The sequence below is a fragment of the Ambystoma mexicanum genome, chromosome 11, assembly GCF_040938575.1.
Source record: "Ambystoma mexicanum isolate Mex_15411 chromosome 11, UKY_AmexF1_1, whole genome shotgun sequence".
In the NCBI taxonomy this organism is placed as follows: Eukaryota; Metazoa; Chordata; class Amphibia; order Caudata; family Ambystomatidae; genus Ambystoma; species Ambystoma mexicanum.
Genome location: NC_090934.1, coordinates 901,922,505 through 901,941,159, shown reverse-complemented (window position 1 = coordinate 901,941,159; position 18,655 = coordinate 901,922,505). Strand labels below are relative to the sequence as shown.

The 18,655-nt window shown below is 49.4% G+C and overlaps 1 protein-coding gene across 1 annotated transcript in view; it reads right to left on the bottom strand.

The window, feature by feature from the left end:
- Window positions 1-18,655, bottom strand: part of LOC138505065 (streptococcal hemagglutinin-like) — a 125,276-nt gene that overhangs the window by 61,337 nt on the left and 45,284 nt on the right. The window contains exons 8-9 of the mRNA XM_069625389.1: window positions 9,914-10,366; window positions 4,588-5,040 (exon numbers count right to left, since the gene is read on the bottom strand). Of these exons, the coding sequence (XP_069481490.1) occupies window positions 4,588-5,040; window positions 9,914-10,366 (906 nt within the window). The remainder of the gene's footprint in view (window positions 1-4,587; window positions 5,041-9,913; window positions 10,367-18,655) is intronic.

Genomic DNA, 18,655 nt, shown 5'->3' with positions numbered 1-18,655 from the left:
AACATGACTTAGAGTGAACAAAGACCAATATCAGAGTTCTAATGGTGGGGGAACAGTGTAGATAAGTTTCATTTGTCTTGGTTCACACACTGCTTGATGCCTCCACAGACAACCCAAGCATCACAGGCCTAAAAAGGGGGAGTGTGACACCACCATTAGACAGTTTTGGACAGTTATTCTCAGATGTACAGTTCAAGGGCACTCTCACACTTCTTAACTCCCCTTCAAGGTCTCTTGATAACCCACTGCTAATTAAAATGAGTGTTTTTAATGTGAGATCTAATGAGAGTCAAAGAAAAGTGGCTAATGCTTTGTCACTCTTGATATCCTTGCCCCTGTCATGAGGATTCGCCTGAAGCCCAAAAGCCAAGTGCAACTCCTGGTATGACTCAGACCATGTCACCCTTAAAAGCAAGTGCAGGGTGGCTGAGAGGAAATGGCAGGCTTCTTGTACATCCTCTGACAGACTGGCCTGTCGCCTGCTCCAAAGGAAATACCGTCTCTCTGTCCTCACCAAGAAGAGAGCTCATATACAAGCCCGCGTCTCGGCGGCATCTAATAACTCTGCAGAACACTTTAAAATCTGCAAGGAACTGGCCAATCGTGCTGCAGTCTCTAACTCTCCTTTCCCTTGGCAGGACCTCTGCACGGCACTGGCTTCTCACTTCATCTCTAAAACTAAGGACATCCTGTCCTCACTCTCCTCCTCTCCCCTCCCTCCCTATACTCCTTGCTCTTCCTTCTGCAGCCACCCCTCCTCCCTCTTTCTCTGCCTTTCCCCTTTTCTCCGCAGATGAGGTTTCCAGACCTATGAAAGTCTCGTCAAAACAGGTTCACCCCTGTTCCTCCAAAACCATCAAGGACCACATTGACACCGTGGCTCCTGCTTTGGCTGACTTCTGCAACCACTCCTTCGCCACTGGAGTCTTCCCATCCCCCCTGAAGCACTCCCTTGTGCACCCTCTTCTTAACAAATCCTCTGCTGATCCCTCCTACCCGGTCAACTATTGCCCAATCTCCATCAATCCCTTCCTGGACAAGCTCCTGGAGAAACTGGCCATCTCCCAGCTTAATCTCCACACTGAATCTGTTGGTTGTCATCATGAACATCAGTCTGGCTTCAGAGCTGCCAGAAGCACGGAAACTGCTCTCCTGAACATCCGTGAAGACCTGCTCTCCAACCTTGACTCTAACACCCCGTGTACTCATCTTGCTTGATCTCTCTTCTGCCTTTGACACTGTCAACCATGCCATCCTGCTAAAGTGTCTCTGTGATAACCTAGGTATCACTGGTCATACCCTGGCATGGCTGACTTCCTTCCTCTCTGACCGACCCTCCCAGGTCCAACTTGGGTCCTTCCTCTCTGCTATCTTTTTCTCTACCTGTGGTGTCCCCCAGCGGTCCAACCTCTCACCCTGGCTGTTCAACCAATACCTGGCATTACTTGCCCGCCGCATTGCCATTCTCTGCCCCAACTTTCAGTGCTATGCGAATGACACTCAGCTCATTTTCAGAATACCTTCAGCCACCTCTCCCCCCCACCTCAACTCTGACTGTCTGTCTGCTATCCAGGAGTGGTGTACCACCAATAACCTCTGCCTTAATGCCAGTAAGACTGAGATTCTTCTCATCGGCACACATACTTCCTCCTTTCCTGTAGCTCTCTGGCCGGTCTCCCTTGGACCTCCTTCCTGCTCCCACCTGCAAGGCTAAAAACCTGGGGGTCATCTTCGACTACACACTATCTTTCTCCCCTCACATCTCTGACATCTCTAAGAAGTCACACTACCAGCTGCACCTCCTGGGAGATATTCTTTCCTCTCCTTCCCCCAGAAGCTCACTGTCTCCAGAGCTCTGGTTCTCTCCAGGATGGACTACTGCAACAGCCTCTTTCTAAATCTGCCTGCTTCTACTCTATGTCCTCTGCAACTGTCAGATAATCACAGCCCCTTTCGCACATGGCATCCACTCACATTCATAACCCCACGCAGGTTCTCCTTCAGCGACCTAGATGACACCTGTCTGTATGCGGGGCAGGCAGGCATTTGTGCTCCCCTTACAATCAGGCCCAGAGGGCATTCCCCATCCAGTCGGTGCACGGTAGTGCCTAGCTTTCACTTGTAATTATGTCTAGGGCCGGCATCCGCTTTCATTCATGACTCCTTACGGTTAGTGCCCGTGCCAGTGTCCATAACTTAGTTCAAGTGTGGCTAGTGCTAACATTCACACAATTCTATGCAAGTATGATAGTTGGTTGCAATTATGGGGCGGGTGAGGTCGTTGGCATAGGGTTGGCTAGGGATGGTGATTCCTGTCCTCAAGGGTGTCGCTTGTGTCCTATTCGACTTGGCATCTTCTCTCTAGTTGTAGTAAGAGTTTCTCTTGTCGGTTCTGGGTATTGTCGGTGTCAATCTAAACTAAGTAATATTTTTTCTTTGTGTTTCCCGTTTGGTTATTCTGCTTTTTTGAGTTTTAGTCTGTGGTGTTCAAGAGCCAGGTTTTTAGTAATTTCCTGAATTGTAGGTGATCTTTGGTATTTCTTATTTCTTTTGGGATGTTGTTCCAGGTTTTTGCAGCTAAGTGGGAGAAGGAGCCCCCAAGTTTTTTCTTAAGGTATGGTTTTTGTTCCAGGCCGATTTTGTTGCTTGATCTGAGGAGACTTGTTGGCTTGTAGATTGTTATTTTCTTTTGTAGGGATTCAGCTCATTGCCCGCTGATTGCCCTGTGCTTCATGTCAAATCATGTGAATGTATGGTATCATTACTGCACCTATCTAGATGAAAAAATTTGAGCGTAATGGAGAAATGCCACTTGCCTATGGTTGCAAATATCTGAACTCCATTAGCAATGTTAATGTTGCATGGTGTCAGACATATCTATGCATGTAGGCTTTTGCATTGTGCTTTCAGATGGCTTCAAAGCACTGTAGAGGAAGGTGAGAAAGTGGAGAGAAGGAACACAGGGGACATATAGGGCACGAACAGTGAAAGAGGCAGTTGAGGTTGGAAAATAAAACAAAAGAGGTGATGGCTAGAAGGTTGCAAAATGAATCAAGGATGTGAATGTATGAATAAACAGGGTGGGACAGCGAGCTAGTATCTAGAGAATACACTGAAAAGAGGACTCCAATAAAGAGATCCCAGTAATTAAATGATTTCCCTCATACCCAAACACAGTCTCCAAATAGGCCCTCAATTTTCCTGTCTCGCTCCTGAATGGATACAGTTACCTGAGAACCCATTGCTACATAAATAGTGTACACTACTATCGAACTCCAAAATGTTTCCTTACAATCCTAACAGTGCAAGTACTTTGTGGCGCCACCTTATCATACAGACTTAATTTAAAGCTGGCACCTGGTCACATCTTTAGACTTCAGATGGCAGAACATGAGACGCAAAGCCTGCTTTCTTTGTGGGCTACACTGCATACAACACATCCCTGCATTTCAGTCGCCAAGGCCTAACAGCCTGCGCCCCTCCAGGAAGGCTTCTCCTAAGCTCCTGAACTTTTAACACCAACTAACATGTTACATGCCTGTGCTAAGAAGATTTTCATTAGAACTATTGCTTTCCTTTTGACTTTGGCATTGCTGGTTCCTTTAGAGTAAATCTTCTAATCCTCTTAGCTTTGGCATTGCTTGCTTCCCTCGAAACCTGAACTGAAGAACTCCTTTCTTGTTAGGGAAAAGACTGCATAAGAGTTTCTACAATATTGCTTACCTGTGATTGTTGCTCTTTACATTCTTGCACGGATTTATAACCTAATAATGCAGCGTTAATTTAACTAAGTGCTTTTACTTACCTGACTGAATTCACTCTGTGTGTGCATAGGAAAAGGACATACCAATGTAATGACCTGCTTTATATTTCCTTCTTATTCTAAATGTATGATTGATGTTGCTAGTTGATAAAATATTCCTTTAGTTTATAACTTCCTTGTGCGTGTATATATATATATATATACAACATATCCCTGCATTTCAGTCGCCAATATATATATATATATATATATATAGAGAGAGAGAGAGAGAGAGAGAGAGAGAGAGAGAGAGAGAGAGAGAGAGAGAGAGAGAGAATATATCACTATTTTTGATATAACTACAAGTGTGTAAGTGTTTCTTTGGGTGTATGTGTGTTCTGATTTTTGTGTACTGGTTTACAGCTCACATTCATCCTACTAAGATAAGCCTGGGTGCTCTGCCACTCTAACAACCTTGGGTAGTACCTATATTAAAGGTTGAGGCCCAAAAACCAAGGGATAGCTCTTGTAGAGCCCAATACCAATTGGACTTTAGAAACACGTACCTAACATATACATGCTTCAGTAACCTGGTTATGTTGACACCAATCAAAAGATAAGGACTATGCTGTCATATGTGCATCCTACAGTCAAAAGCCATGACCTGCTCACTACCTCTTCTTGTTCATAGTATACTTACTTTTCTCTATCGAGAGTTAAAACCATAGGAGCATTATCTGTAAGTATTGCTGGCCCACGGATGCAAATATTAACCCTACTTCCAAGTGTCAGTTTTCTGAATTGTATGTGTTGCTACATATATATGCATAAAAGACAGTATTTACCTGGGACAGTGGTGGTGGAGGTTGTTGTTCGAGCTGTTAGTCTTGGGCTGGTTTGGACGGTAATGGTTGATTTTGGCAGCGCTGTTGGAATGGTGATGGGAGAAGTTCTTGTAGCAGATGTAGTGGAGGTTAATCCTCCCTGCTCACATGGGCAGCACAGCACTCTAATCTCATAATCCAGACACCCGTTCGGTTCATTGTCTCTGTTGTAGCACTTGAGTCCGTAGGCGACACTGCATGTTGCAGTATTCGGCAGTTGGGGAAATGGAATGTAGGAGAACCTCACAGACCTGCAGCTGACATCACTGGGAGCCTCACACACAGCATATCCCTGAGCCCTTATGTTCTCATAGGTCTCAAAGTCTCCATCATCGGACTGTTTGCTTGGGGTGTAGACGTTGTACCAAGGTGACCACTCACAGGCTCTCTGATTGCAAGGTGTGGTTTTCTGAACTAGATAAAAAAGAAAAAGTAAGATTAGGATGGTTTCTAAATGTAATCCAAGAAATTGTTCACTGCAGCCTGTACTAGAATTTCAGCATTATAAAATGATGCAACATATTAAAGAAAAATATTGATGGTAGTGACCTCAAAACACCACTAGAATGAACATCTGAGTTATGTGGATAAAAACACAATGCACCCTTGAGTTTAGAACGTATTCTCAGTTTTGGAGTAGCTGGTTACGGTAATAAGAAACAGATATATGCCATCAGGTGCAAAACATGACTTAGAGTGAACAAAGACCAATATCAGAGTTCTAATGGTGGGGGAACAGTGTAGATAAGTTTCATTTGTCTTGGTTCACACACTGCTTGATGCCTCCACAGACAACCCAAGCATCACAGGCCTAAAAAGGGGGAGTGTGACACCACCATTAGACAGTTTTGGACAGTTATTCTCAGATGTACAGTTCAAGGGCACTCTCACACTTCTTAACTCCCCTTCAAGGTCTCTTGATAACCCACTGCTAATTAAAATGAGTGTTTTTAATGTGAGATCTAATGAGAGTCAAAGAAAAGTGGCTAATGCTTTGTCACTCTTGATATCCTTGCCCCTGTCATGAGGATTCACCTGAAGCCCAAAAGCCAAGTGCAACTCCTGGTATGACTCAGACCATGTCACCCTTAAAAGCAAGTGCAGGGTGGCTGAGAGGAAATGGCAGGCTTCTTGTACATCCTCTGACAGACTGGCCTGTCGCCTGCTCCAAAGGAAATACCGGCTCTCTTTCCTCACCAAGAAGAGAGCTCATATACAAGCCCGCGTCTCGGCGGCATCTAATAACTCTGCAGAACACTTTAAAATCTGCAAGGAACTGGCCAATCGTGCTGCAGTCTCTAACTCTCCTATCCCTTGCCAGGACCTCTGCACGGCACTGGCTTCTCACTTCATCTCTAAAACTAAGGACATCCTGTCCTCACTCTCCTCCTCTCCCCTCCCTCCCTATACTCCCTGCTCTTCCTTCTGCAGCCACCCCTCCTCCCTCTTTCTCTGCCTTTCCCCTGTTCTCCGCAGATGAGGTTTCCAGACAAGTCTGATCTATGAAAGTCTCGTCAAAACAGGTTCACCCCTGTTCCTCCAAAACCATCAAGGACCACATTGACACCGTGGCTCCTGCTTTGGCTGACTTCTGCAACCACTCCTTCGCCACTGGAGTCTTCCCATCCCCCCTGAAGCACTCCCTTGTGCACCCTCTTCTTAACAAACCCTCTGCTGATCCCTCCTACCCGGCCAACTATTGCCCAATCTCCATCAATCCCTTCCTGGACAAGCTCCTGGAGAAACTGGCCATCTCCCAGCTTAATCTCCACACTGAATCTGTTGGTTGTCATCATGAACATCAGTCTGGCTTCAGAGCTGCCAGAAGCACGGAAACTGCTCTCCTGAACATCCGTGAAGACCTGCTCTCCAACCTTGACTCTAACACCCCGTGTACTCATCTTGCTTGATCTCTCTTCTGCCTTTGACACTGTCAACCATGCCATCCTGCTAAAGTGTCTCTGTGATAACCTAGGTATCACTGGTCATACCCTGGCATGGCTGACTTCCTTCCTCTCTGACCGACCCTCCCAGGTCCAACTTGGGTCCTTCCTCTCTGCTATCTTTTTCTCTACCTGTGGTGTCCCCCAGCGGTCCAACCTCTCACCCTGGCTGTTCAACCAATACCTGGCATTACTTGCCCGCCGCATTGCCATTCTCTGCCCCAACTTTCAGTGCTATGCGAATGACACTCAGCTCATTTTCAGAATACCTTCAGCCACCTCTCCCCCACACCTCAACTCTCACTCTCTCTCTGCTATACAGGAGTGGTGTACCACCAATAACCTCTGCCTTAATGCCTGTAAGACTGAGATTCTTCTCATCGGCACACATACTTCCTCCTTTCCTGTAGCTCTCTGGCCGGTCTCCCTTGGCCCTCCTTCCTGCTCCCACCTGCAAGGCTAAAAACCTGGGGGTCATCTTCGACTACACACTATCTTTCTCCCCTCACATCTCTGACATCTCTAAGAAGTCACACTACCAGCTGCACCTCCTGGGAGATATTCTTTCCTCTCCTTCCCCCAGAAGCTCACTGTCTCCAGAGCTCTGGTTCTCTCCAGGATGGACTACTGCAACAGCCTCTTTCTAAATCTGCCTGCTTCTACTCTATGCCCTCTGCAACTGTCAGATAATCACAGCCCCTTTCGCACATGGCATCCACTCACATTCATAACCCCACGCAGGTTCTCCTTCAGCGACCTAGATGACACCTGTCTGTATGCGGGGCAGGCAGGCGTTTGTGCTCCCCTTACAATCAGGCCCAGAGGGCATTCCCCATCCAGTCGGTGCACGGTAGTGCCTAGCTTTCACTTGTAATTATGTCTAGGGCCGGCATCCGCTTTCATTCATGACTCCTTACGGTTAGTGCCCGTGCCAGTGTCCATAACTTAGTTCAAGTGTGGCTAGTGCTAACATTCACACAATTCTATGCAAGTATGATAGTTGGTTGCAATTATGGGGCGGGTGAGGTCGTTGGCATAGGGTTGGCTAGGGATGGTGATTCCTGTCCTCAAGGGTGTCGCTTGTGTCCTATTCGACTTGGCATCTTCTCTCTAGTTGTAGTAAGAGTTTCTCTTGTCGGTTCTGGGTATTGTCGGTGTCAATCTAAACTAAGTAATATTTTTTCTTTGTGTTTCCCGTTTGGTTATTCTGCTTTTTTGAGTTTTAGTCTGTGGTGTTCAAGAGCCAGGTTTTTAGTAATTTCCTGAATTGTAGGTGATCTTTGGTATTTCTTATTTCTTTTGGGATGTTGTTCCAGGTTTTTGCAGCTAAGTGGGAGAAGGAGCCCCCAAGTTTTTTCTTAAGGTATGGTTTTTGTTCCAGGCCGATTTTGTTGCTTGATCTGAGGAGACTTGTTGGCTTGTAGATTGTTATTTTCTTTTGTAGGGATTCAGCTCATTGCCCGCTGATTGCCCTGTGCTTCATGTCAAATCATGTGAATGTATGGTATCATTACTGCACCTATCTAGATGAAAAAATTTGAGCGTAATGGAGAAATGCCACTTGCCTATGGTTGCAAATATCTGAACTCCATTAGCAATGTTAATGTTGCATGGTGTCAGACATATCTATGCATGTAGGCTTTTGCATAGTGCATTCAGATGGCTTCAAAGCACTGTAGAAGAAGGTGTGAAAGTGGAGAGAAGGAACACAGGGGACATATAGGGCACGAACAGTGAAAGAGGCAGTTGAGGTTGGAAAATAAAACAAAAGAGGTGATGGCTAGAAGGTTGCAAAATGAATCAAGGATGTGAATGTATGAATAAACAGGGTGGGACAGCGAGCTAGTATCTAGAGAATACACTGAAAAGAGGACTCCAATAAAGAGATCCCAGTAATTAAATGATTTCCCTCATACCCAAACACAGTCTCCAAATAGGCCCTCAATATTCCTGTCTCGCTCCTGAATGGATACAGTTACCTGAGAACCCATTGCTACATAAATAGTGTACACTACTATCGAACTCCAAAATGTTTCCTTACAATCCTAACAGTGCAAGTACTTTGTGGCGCCACCTTATCATACAGACTTAATTTAAAGCTGGCACCTGGTCACATCTTTAGACTTCAGATGGCAGAACATGAGACGCAAAGCCTGCTTTCTTTGTGGGCTACACTGCATACAACACATCCCTGCATTTCAGTCGCCAAGGCCTAACAGCCTGCGCCCCTCCAGGAAGGCTTCTCCTAAGCTCCTGAACTTTTAACACCAACTAACATGTTACATGCCTGTGCTAAGAAGATTTTCATTAGAACTATTGCTTTCCTTTTGACTTTGGCATTGCTGGTTCCTTTAGAGTAAATCTTCTAATCCTCTTAGCTTTGGCATTGCTTGCTTCCCTCGAAACCTGAACTGAAGAACTCCTTTCTTGTTAGGGAAAAGACTGCATAAGAGTTTCTACAATATTGCTTACCTGTGATTGTTGCTCTTTACATTCTTGCACGGATTTATAACCTAATAATGCAGCGTTAATTTAACTAAGTGCTTTTACTTACCTGACTGAATTCACTCTGTGTGTGCATAGGAAAAGGACATACCAATGTAATGACCTGCTTTATATTTCCTTCTTATTCTAAATGTATGATTGATGTTGCTAGTTGATAAAATATTCCTTTAGTTTATAACTTCCTTGTGCGTGTATATATATATATATATACAACATATCCCTGCATTTCAGTCGCCAATATATATATATATATATATATATATATATATAGAGAGAGAGAGAGAGAGAGAGAGAGAGAGAGAGAGAGAGAGAGAGAGAGAGAGAGAGAGAATATATCACTATTTTTGATATAACTACAAGTGTGTAAGTGTTTCTTTGGGTGTATGTGTGTTCTGATTTTTGTGTACTGGTTTACAGCTCACATTCATCCTACTAAGATAAGCCTGGGTGCTCTGCCACTCTAACAACCTTGGGTAGTACCTATATTAAAGGTTGAGGCCCAAAAACCAAGGGATAGCTCTTGTAGAGCCCAATACCAATTGGACTTTAGAAACACGTACCTAACATATACATGCTTCAGTAACCTGGTTATGTTGACACCAATCAAAAGATAAGGACTATGCTGTCATATGTGCATCCTACAGTCAAAAGCCATGACCTGCTCACTACCTCTTCTTGTTCATAGTATACTTACTTTTCTCTATCGAGAGTTAAAACCATAGGAGCATTATCTGTAAGTATTGCTGGCCCACGGATGCAAATATTAACCCTACTTCCAAGTGTCAGTTTTCTGAATTGTATGTGTTGCTACATATATATGCATAAAAGACAGTATTTACCTGGGACAGTGGTGGTGGAGGTTGTTGTTCGAGATGTTAGTCTTGGGCTGGTTTGGACGGTAATGGTTGATTTTGGCAGCGCTGTTGGAATGGTGATGGGAGAAGTTCTTGTAGCAGATGTAGTGGAGGTTAATCCTCCCTGCTCACATGGGCAGCACAGCACTCTAATCTCATAATCCAGACACCCGTTCGGTTCATTGTCTCTGTTGTAGCACTTGAGTCCGTAGGCGACACTGCATGTTGCAGTATTCGGCAGTTGGGGAAATGGAATGTAGGAGAACCTCACAGACCTGCAGCTGACATCACTGGGAGCCTCACACACAGCATATCCCTGAGCCCTTATGTTCTCATAGGTCTCAAAGTCTCCATCATCGGACTGTTTGCTTGGGGTGTAGACGTTGTACCAAGGTGACCACTCACAGGCTCTCTGATTGCAGGGTGTGGTTTTCTGAACTAGATAAAAAAGAAAAAGTAAGATTAGGATGGTTTCTAAATGTAATCCAAGAAATTGTTCACTGCAGCCTGTACTAGAATTTCAGCATTATAAAATGATGCAACATATTAAAGAAAAATATTGATGGTAGTGACCTCAAAACACCACTAGAATGAACATCTGAGTTATGTGGATAAAAACACAATGCACCCTTGAGTTTAGAACGTATTCTCAGTTTTGGAGTAGCTGGTTACGGTAATAAGAAACAGATATATGCCATCAGGTGCAAAACATGACTTAGAGTGAACAAAGACCAATATCAGAGTTCTAATGGTGGGGGAACAGTGTAGATAAGTTTCATTTGTCTTGGTTCACACACTGCTTGATGCCTCCACAGACAACCCAAGCATCACAGGCCTAAAAAGGGGGAGTGTGACACCACCATTAGACAGTTTTGGACAGTTATTCTCAGATGTACAGTTCAAGGGCACTCTCACACTTCTTAACTCCCCTACAAGGTCTCTTGATAACCCACTGCTAATTAAAATGAGTGTTTTTAATGTGAGATCTAATGAGAGTCAAAGAAAAGTGGCTAATGCTTTGTCACTCTTGATATCCTTGCCCCTGTCATGAGGATTCGCCTGAAGCCCAAAAGCCAAGTGCAACTCCTGGTATGACTCAGACCATGTCACCCTTAAAAGCAAGTGCAGGGTGGCTGAGAGGAAATGGCAGGCTTCTTGTACATCCTCTGACAGACTGGCCTGTCGCCTGCTCCAAAGGAAATACCGGCTCTCTGTCCTCACCAAGAAGAGAGCTCATATACAAGCCCGCGTCTCGGCGGCATCTAATAACTCTGCAGAACACTTTAAAATCTGCAAGGAACTGGCCAATCGTGCTGCAGTCTCTAACTCTCCTATCCCTTGCCAGGACCTCTGCACGGCACTGGCTTCTCACTTCATCTCTAAAACTAAGGACATCCTGTCCTCACTCTCCTCCTCTCCCCTCCCTCCCTATACTCCCTGCTCTTCCTTCTGCAGCCACCCCTCCTCCCTCTTTCTCTGCCTTTCCCCTGTTCTCCGCAGATGAGGTTTCCAGACAAGTCCGATCTATGAAAGTCTCGTCAAAACAGGTTCACCCCTGTTCCTCCAAAACCATCAAGGACCACATTGACACCGTGGCTCCTGCTTTGGCTGACTTCTGCAACCACTCCTTCGCCACTGGAGTCTTCCCATCCCCCCTGAAGCACTCCCTTGTGCACCCTCCTCTTAACAAACCCTCTGCTGATCCCTCCTACCCGGCCAACTATTGCCCAATCTCCATCAATCCCTTCCTGGACAAGCTCCTGGAGAAACTGGCCATCTCCCAGCTTAATCTCCACACTGAATCTGTTGGTTGTCATCATGAACATCAGTCTGGCTTCAGAGCTGCCAGAAGCACGGAAACTGCTCTCCTGAACAACCGTGAAGACCTGCTCTCCAACCTTGACTCTAACACCCCGTGTACTCATCTTGCTTGATCTCTCTTCTGCCTTTGACACTGTCAACCATGCCATCCTGCTAAAGTGTCTCTGTGATAACCTAGGTATCACTGGTCATACCCTGGCATGGCTGACTTCCTTCCTCTCTGACCGACCCTCCCAGGTCCAACTTGGGTCCTTCCTCTCTGCTATCTTTTTCTCTACCTGTGGTGTCCCCCAGCGGTCCAACCTCTCACCCTGGCTGTTCAACCAATACCTGGCATTACTTGCCCGCCGCATTGCCATTCTCTGCCCCAACTTTCAGTGCTATGCGAATGACACTCAGCTCATTTTCAGAATACCTTCAGCCACCTCTCCCCCCCACCTCAACTCTGTCTGTCTGCTATCCAGGAGTGGTGTACCACCAATAACCTCTGCCTTAATGCCTGTAAGACTGAGATTCTTCTCATCGGCACACATACTTCCTCCTTTCCTGTAGCTCTCTGGCCGGTCTCCCTTGGCCCTCCTTCCTGCTCCCACCTGCAAGGCTAAAAACCTGGGGGTCATCTTCGACTACACACTATCTTTCTCCCCTCACATCTCTGACATCTCTAAGAAGTCACACTACCAGCTGCACCTCCTGGGAGATATTCTTTCCTCTCCTTCCCCCAGAAGCTCACTGTCTCCAGAGCTCTGGTTCTCTCCAGGATGGACTACTGCAACAGCCTCTTTCTAAATCTGCCTGCTTCTACTCTATGTCCTCTGCAACTGTCAGATAATCACAGCCCCTTTCGCACATGGCATCCACTCACATTCATAACCCCACGCAGGTTCTCCTTCAGCGACCTAGATGACACCTGTCTGTATGCGGGGCAGGCAGGCGTTTGTGCTCCCCTTACAATCAGGCCCAGAGGGCATTCCCCATCCAGTCGGTGCACGGTAGTGCCTAGCTTTCACTTGTAATTATGTCTAGGGCCGGCATCCGCTTTCATTCATGACTCCTTACGGTTAGTGCCCGTGCCAGTGTCCATAACTTAGTTCAAGTGTGGCTAGTGCTAACATTCACACAATTCTATGCAAGTATGATAGTTGGTTGCAATTATGGGGCGGGTGAGGTCATTGGCATAGGGTTGGCTAGGGATGGTGATTCCTGTCCTCAAGGGTGTCGCTTGTGTCCTATTCGACTTGGCATCTTCTCTCTAGTTGTAGTAAGAGTTTCTCTTGTCGGTTCTGGGTATTGTCGGTGTCAATCTAAACTAAGTAATATTTTTTCTTTGTGTTTCCCGTTTGGTTATTCTGCTTTTTTGAGTTTTAGTCTGTGGTGTTCAAGAGCCAGGTTTTTAGTAATTTCCTGAATTGTAGGTGATCTTTGGTATTTCTTATTTCTTTTGGGATGTTGTTCCAGGTTTTTGCAGCTAAGTGGGAGAAGGAGCCCCCAAGTTTTTTCTTAAGGTATGGTTTTTGTTCCAGGCCGATTTTGTTGCTTGATCTGAGGAGACTTGTTGGCTTGTAGATTGTTATTTTCTTTTGTAGGGATTCAGCTCATTGCCCGCTGATTGCCCTGTGCTTCATGTCAAATCATGTGAATGTATGGTATCATTACTGCACCTATCTAGATGAAAAAATTTGAGCGTAATGGAGAAATGCCACTTGCCTATGGTTGCAAATATCTGAACTCCATTAGCAATGTTAATGTTGCATGGTGTCAGACATATCTATGCATGTAGGCTTTTGCATAGTGCTTTCAGATGGCTTCAAAGCACTGTAGAGGAAGGTGTGAAAGTGGAGAGAAGGAACACAGAGGACATATAGGGCATGAACAGTGAAAGAGGCAGTTGAGGTTGGAAAATAAAACAAAAGAGGTGATGGCTAGAAGGTTGCAAAATGAATCAAGGATGTGAATGTATGAATAAACAGGGTGGGACAGCGAGCTAGTATCTAGAGAATACACTGAAAAGAGGACTCCAATAAAGAGATCCCAGTAATTAAATGATTTCCCTCATACCCAAACACAGTCTCCAAATAGGCCCTCAATATTCCTGTCTCGCTCCTGAATGGATACAGTTACCTGAGAACCCATTGCTACATAAATAGTGGACACTACTATCGAACTCCAAAATGTTTCCTTACAATCCTAACAGTGCAAGTACTTTGTGGCGCCACCTTATCATACAGACTTAATTTAAAGCTGGCACCTGGTCACATCTTTAGACTTCAGATGGCAGAACATGAGGCGCAAAGCCTGCTTTCTTTGTGGGCTACACTGCATACAACACATCCCTGCATTTCAGTCGCCAAGGCCTAACAGCCTGTGCCCCTCCAGGAAGGCTTCTCCTAAGCTCCTGAACTTTTACAAACACCAATTACCGTGTTACATGCCAAAGATTACATGCCATGTGTGAAGAAGATTTTCATCAGAACTCTTGCTTTCCTTTTGACTTTGGCATTGCTGGTTCCCTTAGAGTAAATCTTCTAATCCTCTTAGCTTTGGCATTGCTTGTTTCCCTCCAAACCTGAACTGAAGAACTCCTTTCTTGTTAGGGAAAAGACTGCCTAAACTTTATAAGAGTTTCTACAATATTGCTTACCTGTGATTGTTGCTCTTTACATTCTTGCACTGACTTATAACCTAATAATGCAGAGTTAATTTAACTAAGTGCTTTTACTTACCTTTACTTACCTGACTGAATTAACTCTGTGTGTGCATAGGAAAAGGACATAACAATGTAATGACCCGCTTTATATTTCCCTATTATTCTAAATGTATGTTTGATGTTGCTAGTTGATAAAATATTCATTTAGTTTATAACTTCCTTGTGTGTTTTTGCTATATATATATATATATATATTCAGTGAAAAAACTTTGTTAAAGGGACTTTATGGTAAAGTTGCGCTACTAAAAACCTATGAAATTCAGTGAAAAAACTTTGTCAAAGGAACGTTATGGTTCCAAGTAAAACCGAAAAACCCTTGAAATTCTCCAGTTATGGTAAGCTAAGCAACCATAACTCGCGCCACCACCGTGCACTGCTAAGACTAACACCCAGGACATCAAAGATGACATCACAAATGTCATTGATGACATTAGTAGCGCAACTTAACCATAACGTCCCTTTAACAAAGTTTTTTCATTGAATTTCATAGGTTTTTATTAGTGCAACTTAACCATAACGTCCCTGTAACATGGGGAGAACAGGAGACAGACACAGGGCATGAGAGGGGGGTGGGGGGCAGCAGGAGACAGACACGGGGCATGAGTGGGGGGTGGGGGGCAACAGGAGAGAGACACGGGACATGAGCGGGTGGGGGGAACCGGAGACAGACACGGGGCATGAGCGGGGGGTGGGGGGCAACAGGAGAGAGACACCGGGCATGAGCAGGTGGTGGGGGGAACAGGAGACAGACACGGGGCATGAGCGGGGGGTGTGGGCAAAAACAGAGACAGACACGGGGCATGAGCGGGGGGTGAGGGGTACAGGAGACAGACATGGGGCATGAGCGGGGGTGGGGGGAACAACAGAGACAGACACGGGGCAGGAGCGGGGGGTGGAGGGCAACAGGAGACAGACACGGGGCATGAGCGGGGGGTGGGGGGCAACAGGAGACAGACACGGGGCATGAGCGGGGGGTGGGGTGCAACAGGAGACAGACACGGGGCATGAGCGGGGGGTGGGGGGCAACAGGAGACAGACACGGGGCATGAGCGGGGGTGGGGGCAACAGGAGAGACACGGGGCATGAGCGGGGGGTGAGGGACAACAGGAGACAGACACGGGGCATGAGCGGGGGGTGGGGGGAACAGGAGACAGACACGGGGCATGAGCGAGGGGTGGGGGGAACAGGAGACAGACACGGGGCATGAGCGGGGGGTGGGGAGAACAGACACGGGGCATGAGCGGGGCGGTGGGGGGCAACAGGAGACAGACATGGGGCATGAGCGGGGGGTGGGAGGAACAGGAAAAAGACAGGGGGCATGAGCAGGGGGTGGGGAGAACAGGAGACAAACACGGGGCATGAGCGGGGTGTGGGGGGCAACAAGAGAGAGACACGGGGCATGAGCGTGTGGGGGGAACAGGAGACAGACACAGGGCATGAGCGGGGGTGGGGGGAACAACAGAGACAGACACGGGTCAGGAGCGGGGGGTGGAGGGCAACAGGAGACAGACACGTGGCATGAGCAGGGGGTGGGGGGCAACAGGAGACAGACACGGGGCATGAGCGGGGGGTGGGGCAACAGGAGAGACACGGGGCATGAGCGGGGGGTGAGGGGCAACAGGAGACAGACACGGGGCATGAGCGGGGGGTGGGGGGAACAGGAGACAGACACGGGGCATGAGCGAGGGGTGGGGGGAACAGGAGACAGACACGGGGCATGAGCGAGGGGTGGGGGGAACAGGAGACAGACACGGGGCATGAGCGGTGGGTGGGGAGAACAGACATGGGGCATGAGCGGGGCGGTGGGGGGCAACAGGAGACAGACACGGGGCATGAGCGGGGCGATGGGGGGCAACAGGAGACAGACACGGGGCATGAGCGGGGCAGTGGGGGGCAACAGGAGACAGACACGGGGCATGAGCGGGGGGTGGGAGGAACAGGAAAAAGACACAGGGCATGAGCAAGGGGTGGGGAGAACAGGAGACAAACACGGGGCATGAGCGGGGGTGGGGGGCAACAAGAGAGAGACACGGGGCATGAGCGTGTGGGGGGAAGGAACAGGAGACAGACACGGGGCATGAGCGGGTGGGGGGAACAGGAGACAGACACGGGGCATGAGCGGGAGGGTGGGGGGCAACAGGAGATAGACATGGGGCATGAGCGGGGGGTGGGGGGAACAGGACACAGACATGGGGCATGAGCGGGGTGTGGAGAGAACAGGAGACAGACACGGGGCATGAGCGGGGGGAACAGAAGACAGACATGGGGCATGAGCGGAGGGTGGGGGAAGGGGAGAGACACAAGGGGCATGAGCGGGGGTGGGGGGAGGGAGAGAGACACACGGGGGTGGGCGGGGTGGGTGGGAGGGAGAGAGACACACGGGGCATGAGCGGTGGGCGGGAGGGAGAGAGACACACGGGGCATGAGCGGGGGTGGGCGGGAGGGGGAGAGACACAAGGGGCAAGAGCGGGGGTGGGCGGGAGGCGGATTAGACAGGGGGCAAGAGCGGGGGTGGGCGAGAAGGGGGAAGACACGGGGCAAGAGCGCGGGTGGGCGGGAAGGGGGAAGACACGGGTGCAAGAGCGGGGGTGGGCGGGAGGGGGAAAGACACGGGGCAAGAGCGGGGGTGGGCGGGAGGGGGAAAGACACGGGGCAAGAGCGGGGGTGGGCGGGAGGGTGAAAGACACGGGGCAAGAGCGGGGGTGGGCGGGAGGGGGAAAGACATGGGGCAAGAGCGGGGTGGGCGGGAGGGGGAAAGAGACACGGGGCAAGAGCGGGGGTGGGCGGGAGGGGGAAAGAGACACGGGGCAAGAGCGGGGGTGGGCGGGAGGGGGAAAGAGACACGGGGCAAGAGCGGGGGTGGGCGGGAGGGGGAAAGAGACACGGGGCAAGAGCGGGGGTGGGCAGGAGGGGGAAAGAGACAGGGCAAGAGCGGGGGTGGGCGGGAGGGGGAAAGACACGGGGCAAGAGCGGGGGGTGTGGGGAACAGGAGACAGACACGGGGCATGAGCGGGCGGTGGGGGGAACAGGAGACAGACACGGGGCATGAGCGGGGGGTGGGGGGTACAGAAGACAGACACGGGGCATGAGCAGGGTAGTGGGGGGCAACAGGAGAGAGACATGGGGCATGAGCGGGGGGTGGGGGGTACAGGAGACAGACACGGGGCATGAGCAGGGGGTGGGGGGCAACAGAAGAGAGACACAGGGCATGGGTGGGGGGTACAGGAGACAGACACGGGGCATGAGCGGGGGGTGGGGGGCAACAGGAGAGAGACACGGGACATGAGCGGGTGGGGGGAACAGGAGACAGACACTGGGCATGAGCAGGGGGGGCAACAGGAGACAGACATGGGGCATGAGCAGGGGGGTGGGGGGGTACAGGAGACAGACACGAGCATGAGCGGGGGGTGGGGGGCACAGGAGACAGACACGGGGCATGAGCAGGGGGTGGGGGGCAACAGGAGAGAGACACGGGGCATGAGCGGGGGTTGGGGGGAACAGGAGACAGACATGGGGCATGAGCGGGGGGGTGGGGGGTACAGGAGACGGACACGGGGCATGAGCGGGGGGTGGGGGGTACAGGAGACAGACATGGGGCATGAGCGGGGGGGTGGGGGGTACAGGAGACAGACACGGGGCATGAGCGGGGGGTGGGAGGGTACAGGAGACAGACACGGGGCATGAGCAGGGGGGCAACAGGAGGCAGACATGGGGCATGAGCGGTGGGGTGGGGGGTACAGGAGACAGACACGAGCATGAGCGGGGGTGGGGGGTACAGGAGACAGACACGGGGCATGAGCAGGGGGTGGGGGGCAACAGGAGAGAGACACGGGGCATGAGCGGGGGTGGGGGGAACAGGAGACAGACACGGGGCATGAGCGGGGGGTGGGGGGCAACAGGAGAGAGACACCGAGCATGAGCAGGGGGTGGGGGGAACAGGAGACAGACACGGGGCATGAGCGGGGGGTGGGGGGAACAACAGAGACAGACACGGGGCAGGAGCGGGGGGTGGAGGGCAACAGGAGACAGACACGGGGCAGGAGCGGGGGAATGGGGGGCAACAGGAGACAGACACGGGGCATGAGCGGGGGGTGAGGGGCAACAGGAGACAGACACGGGGCATGAGCGGGGGGTGGGGGGCAACAGGAGACAGACACGGGACATGAGCGGGGGGTGGGGGGCAACAGGAGAGACACGGG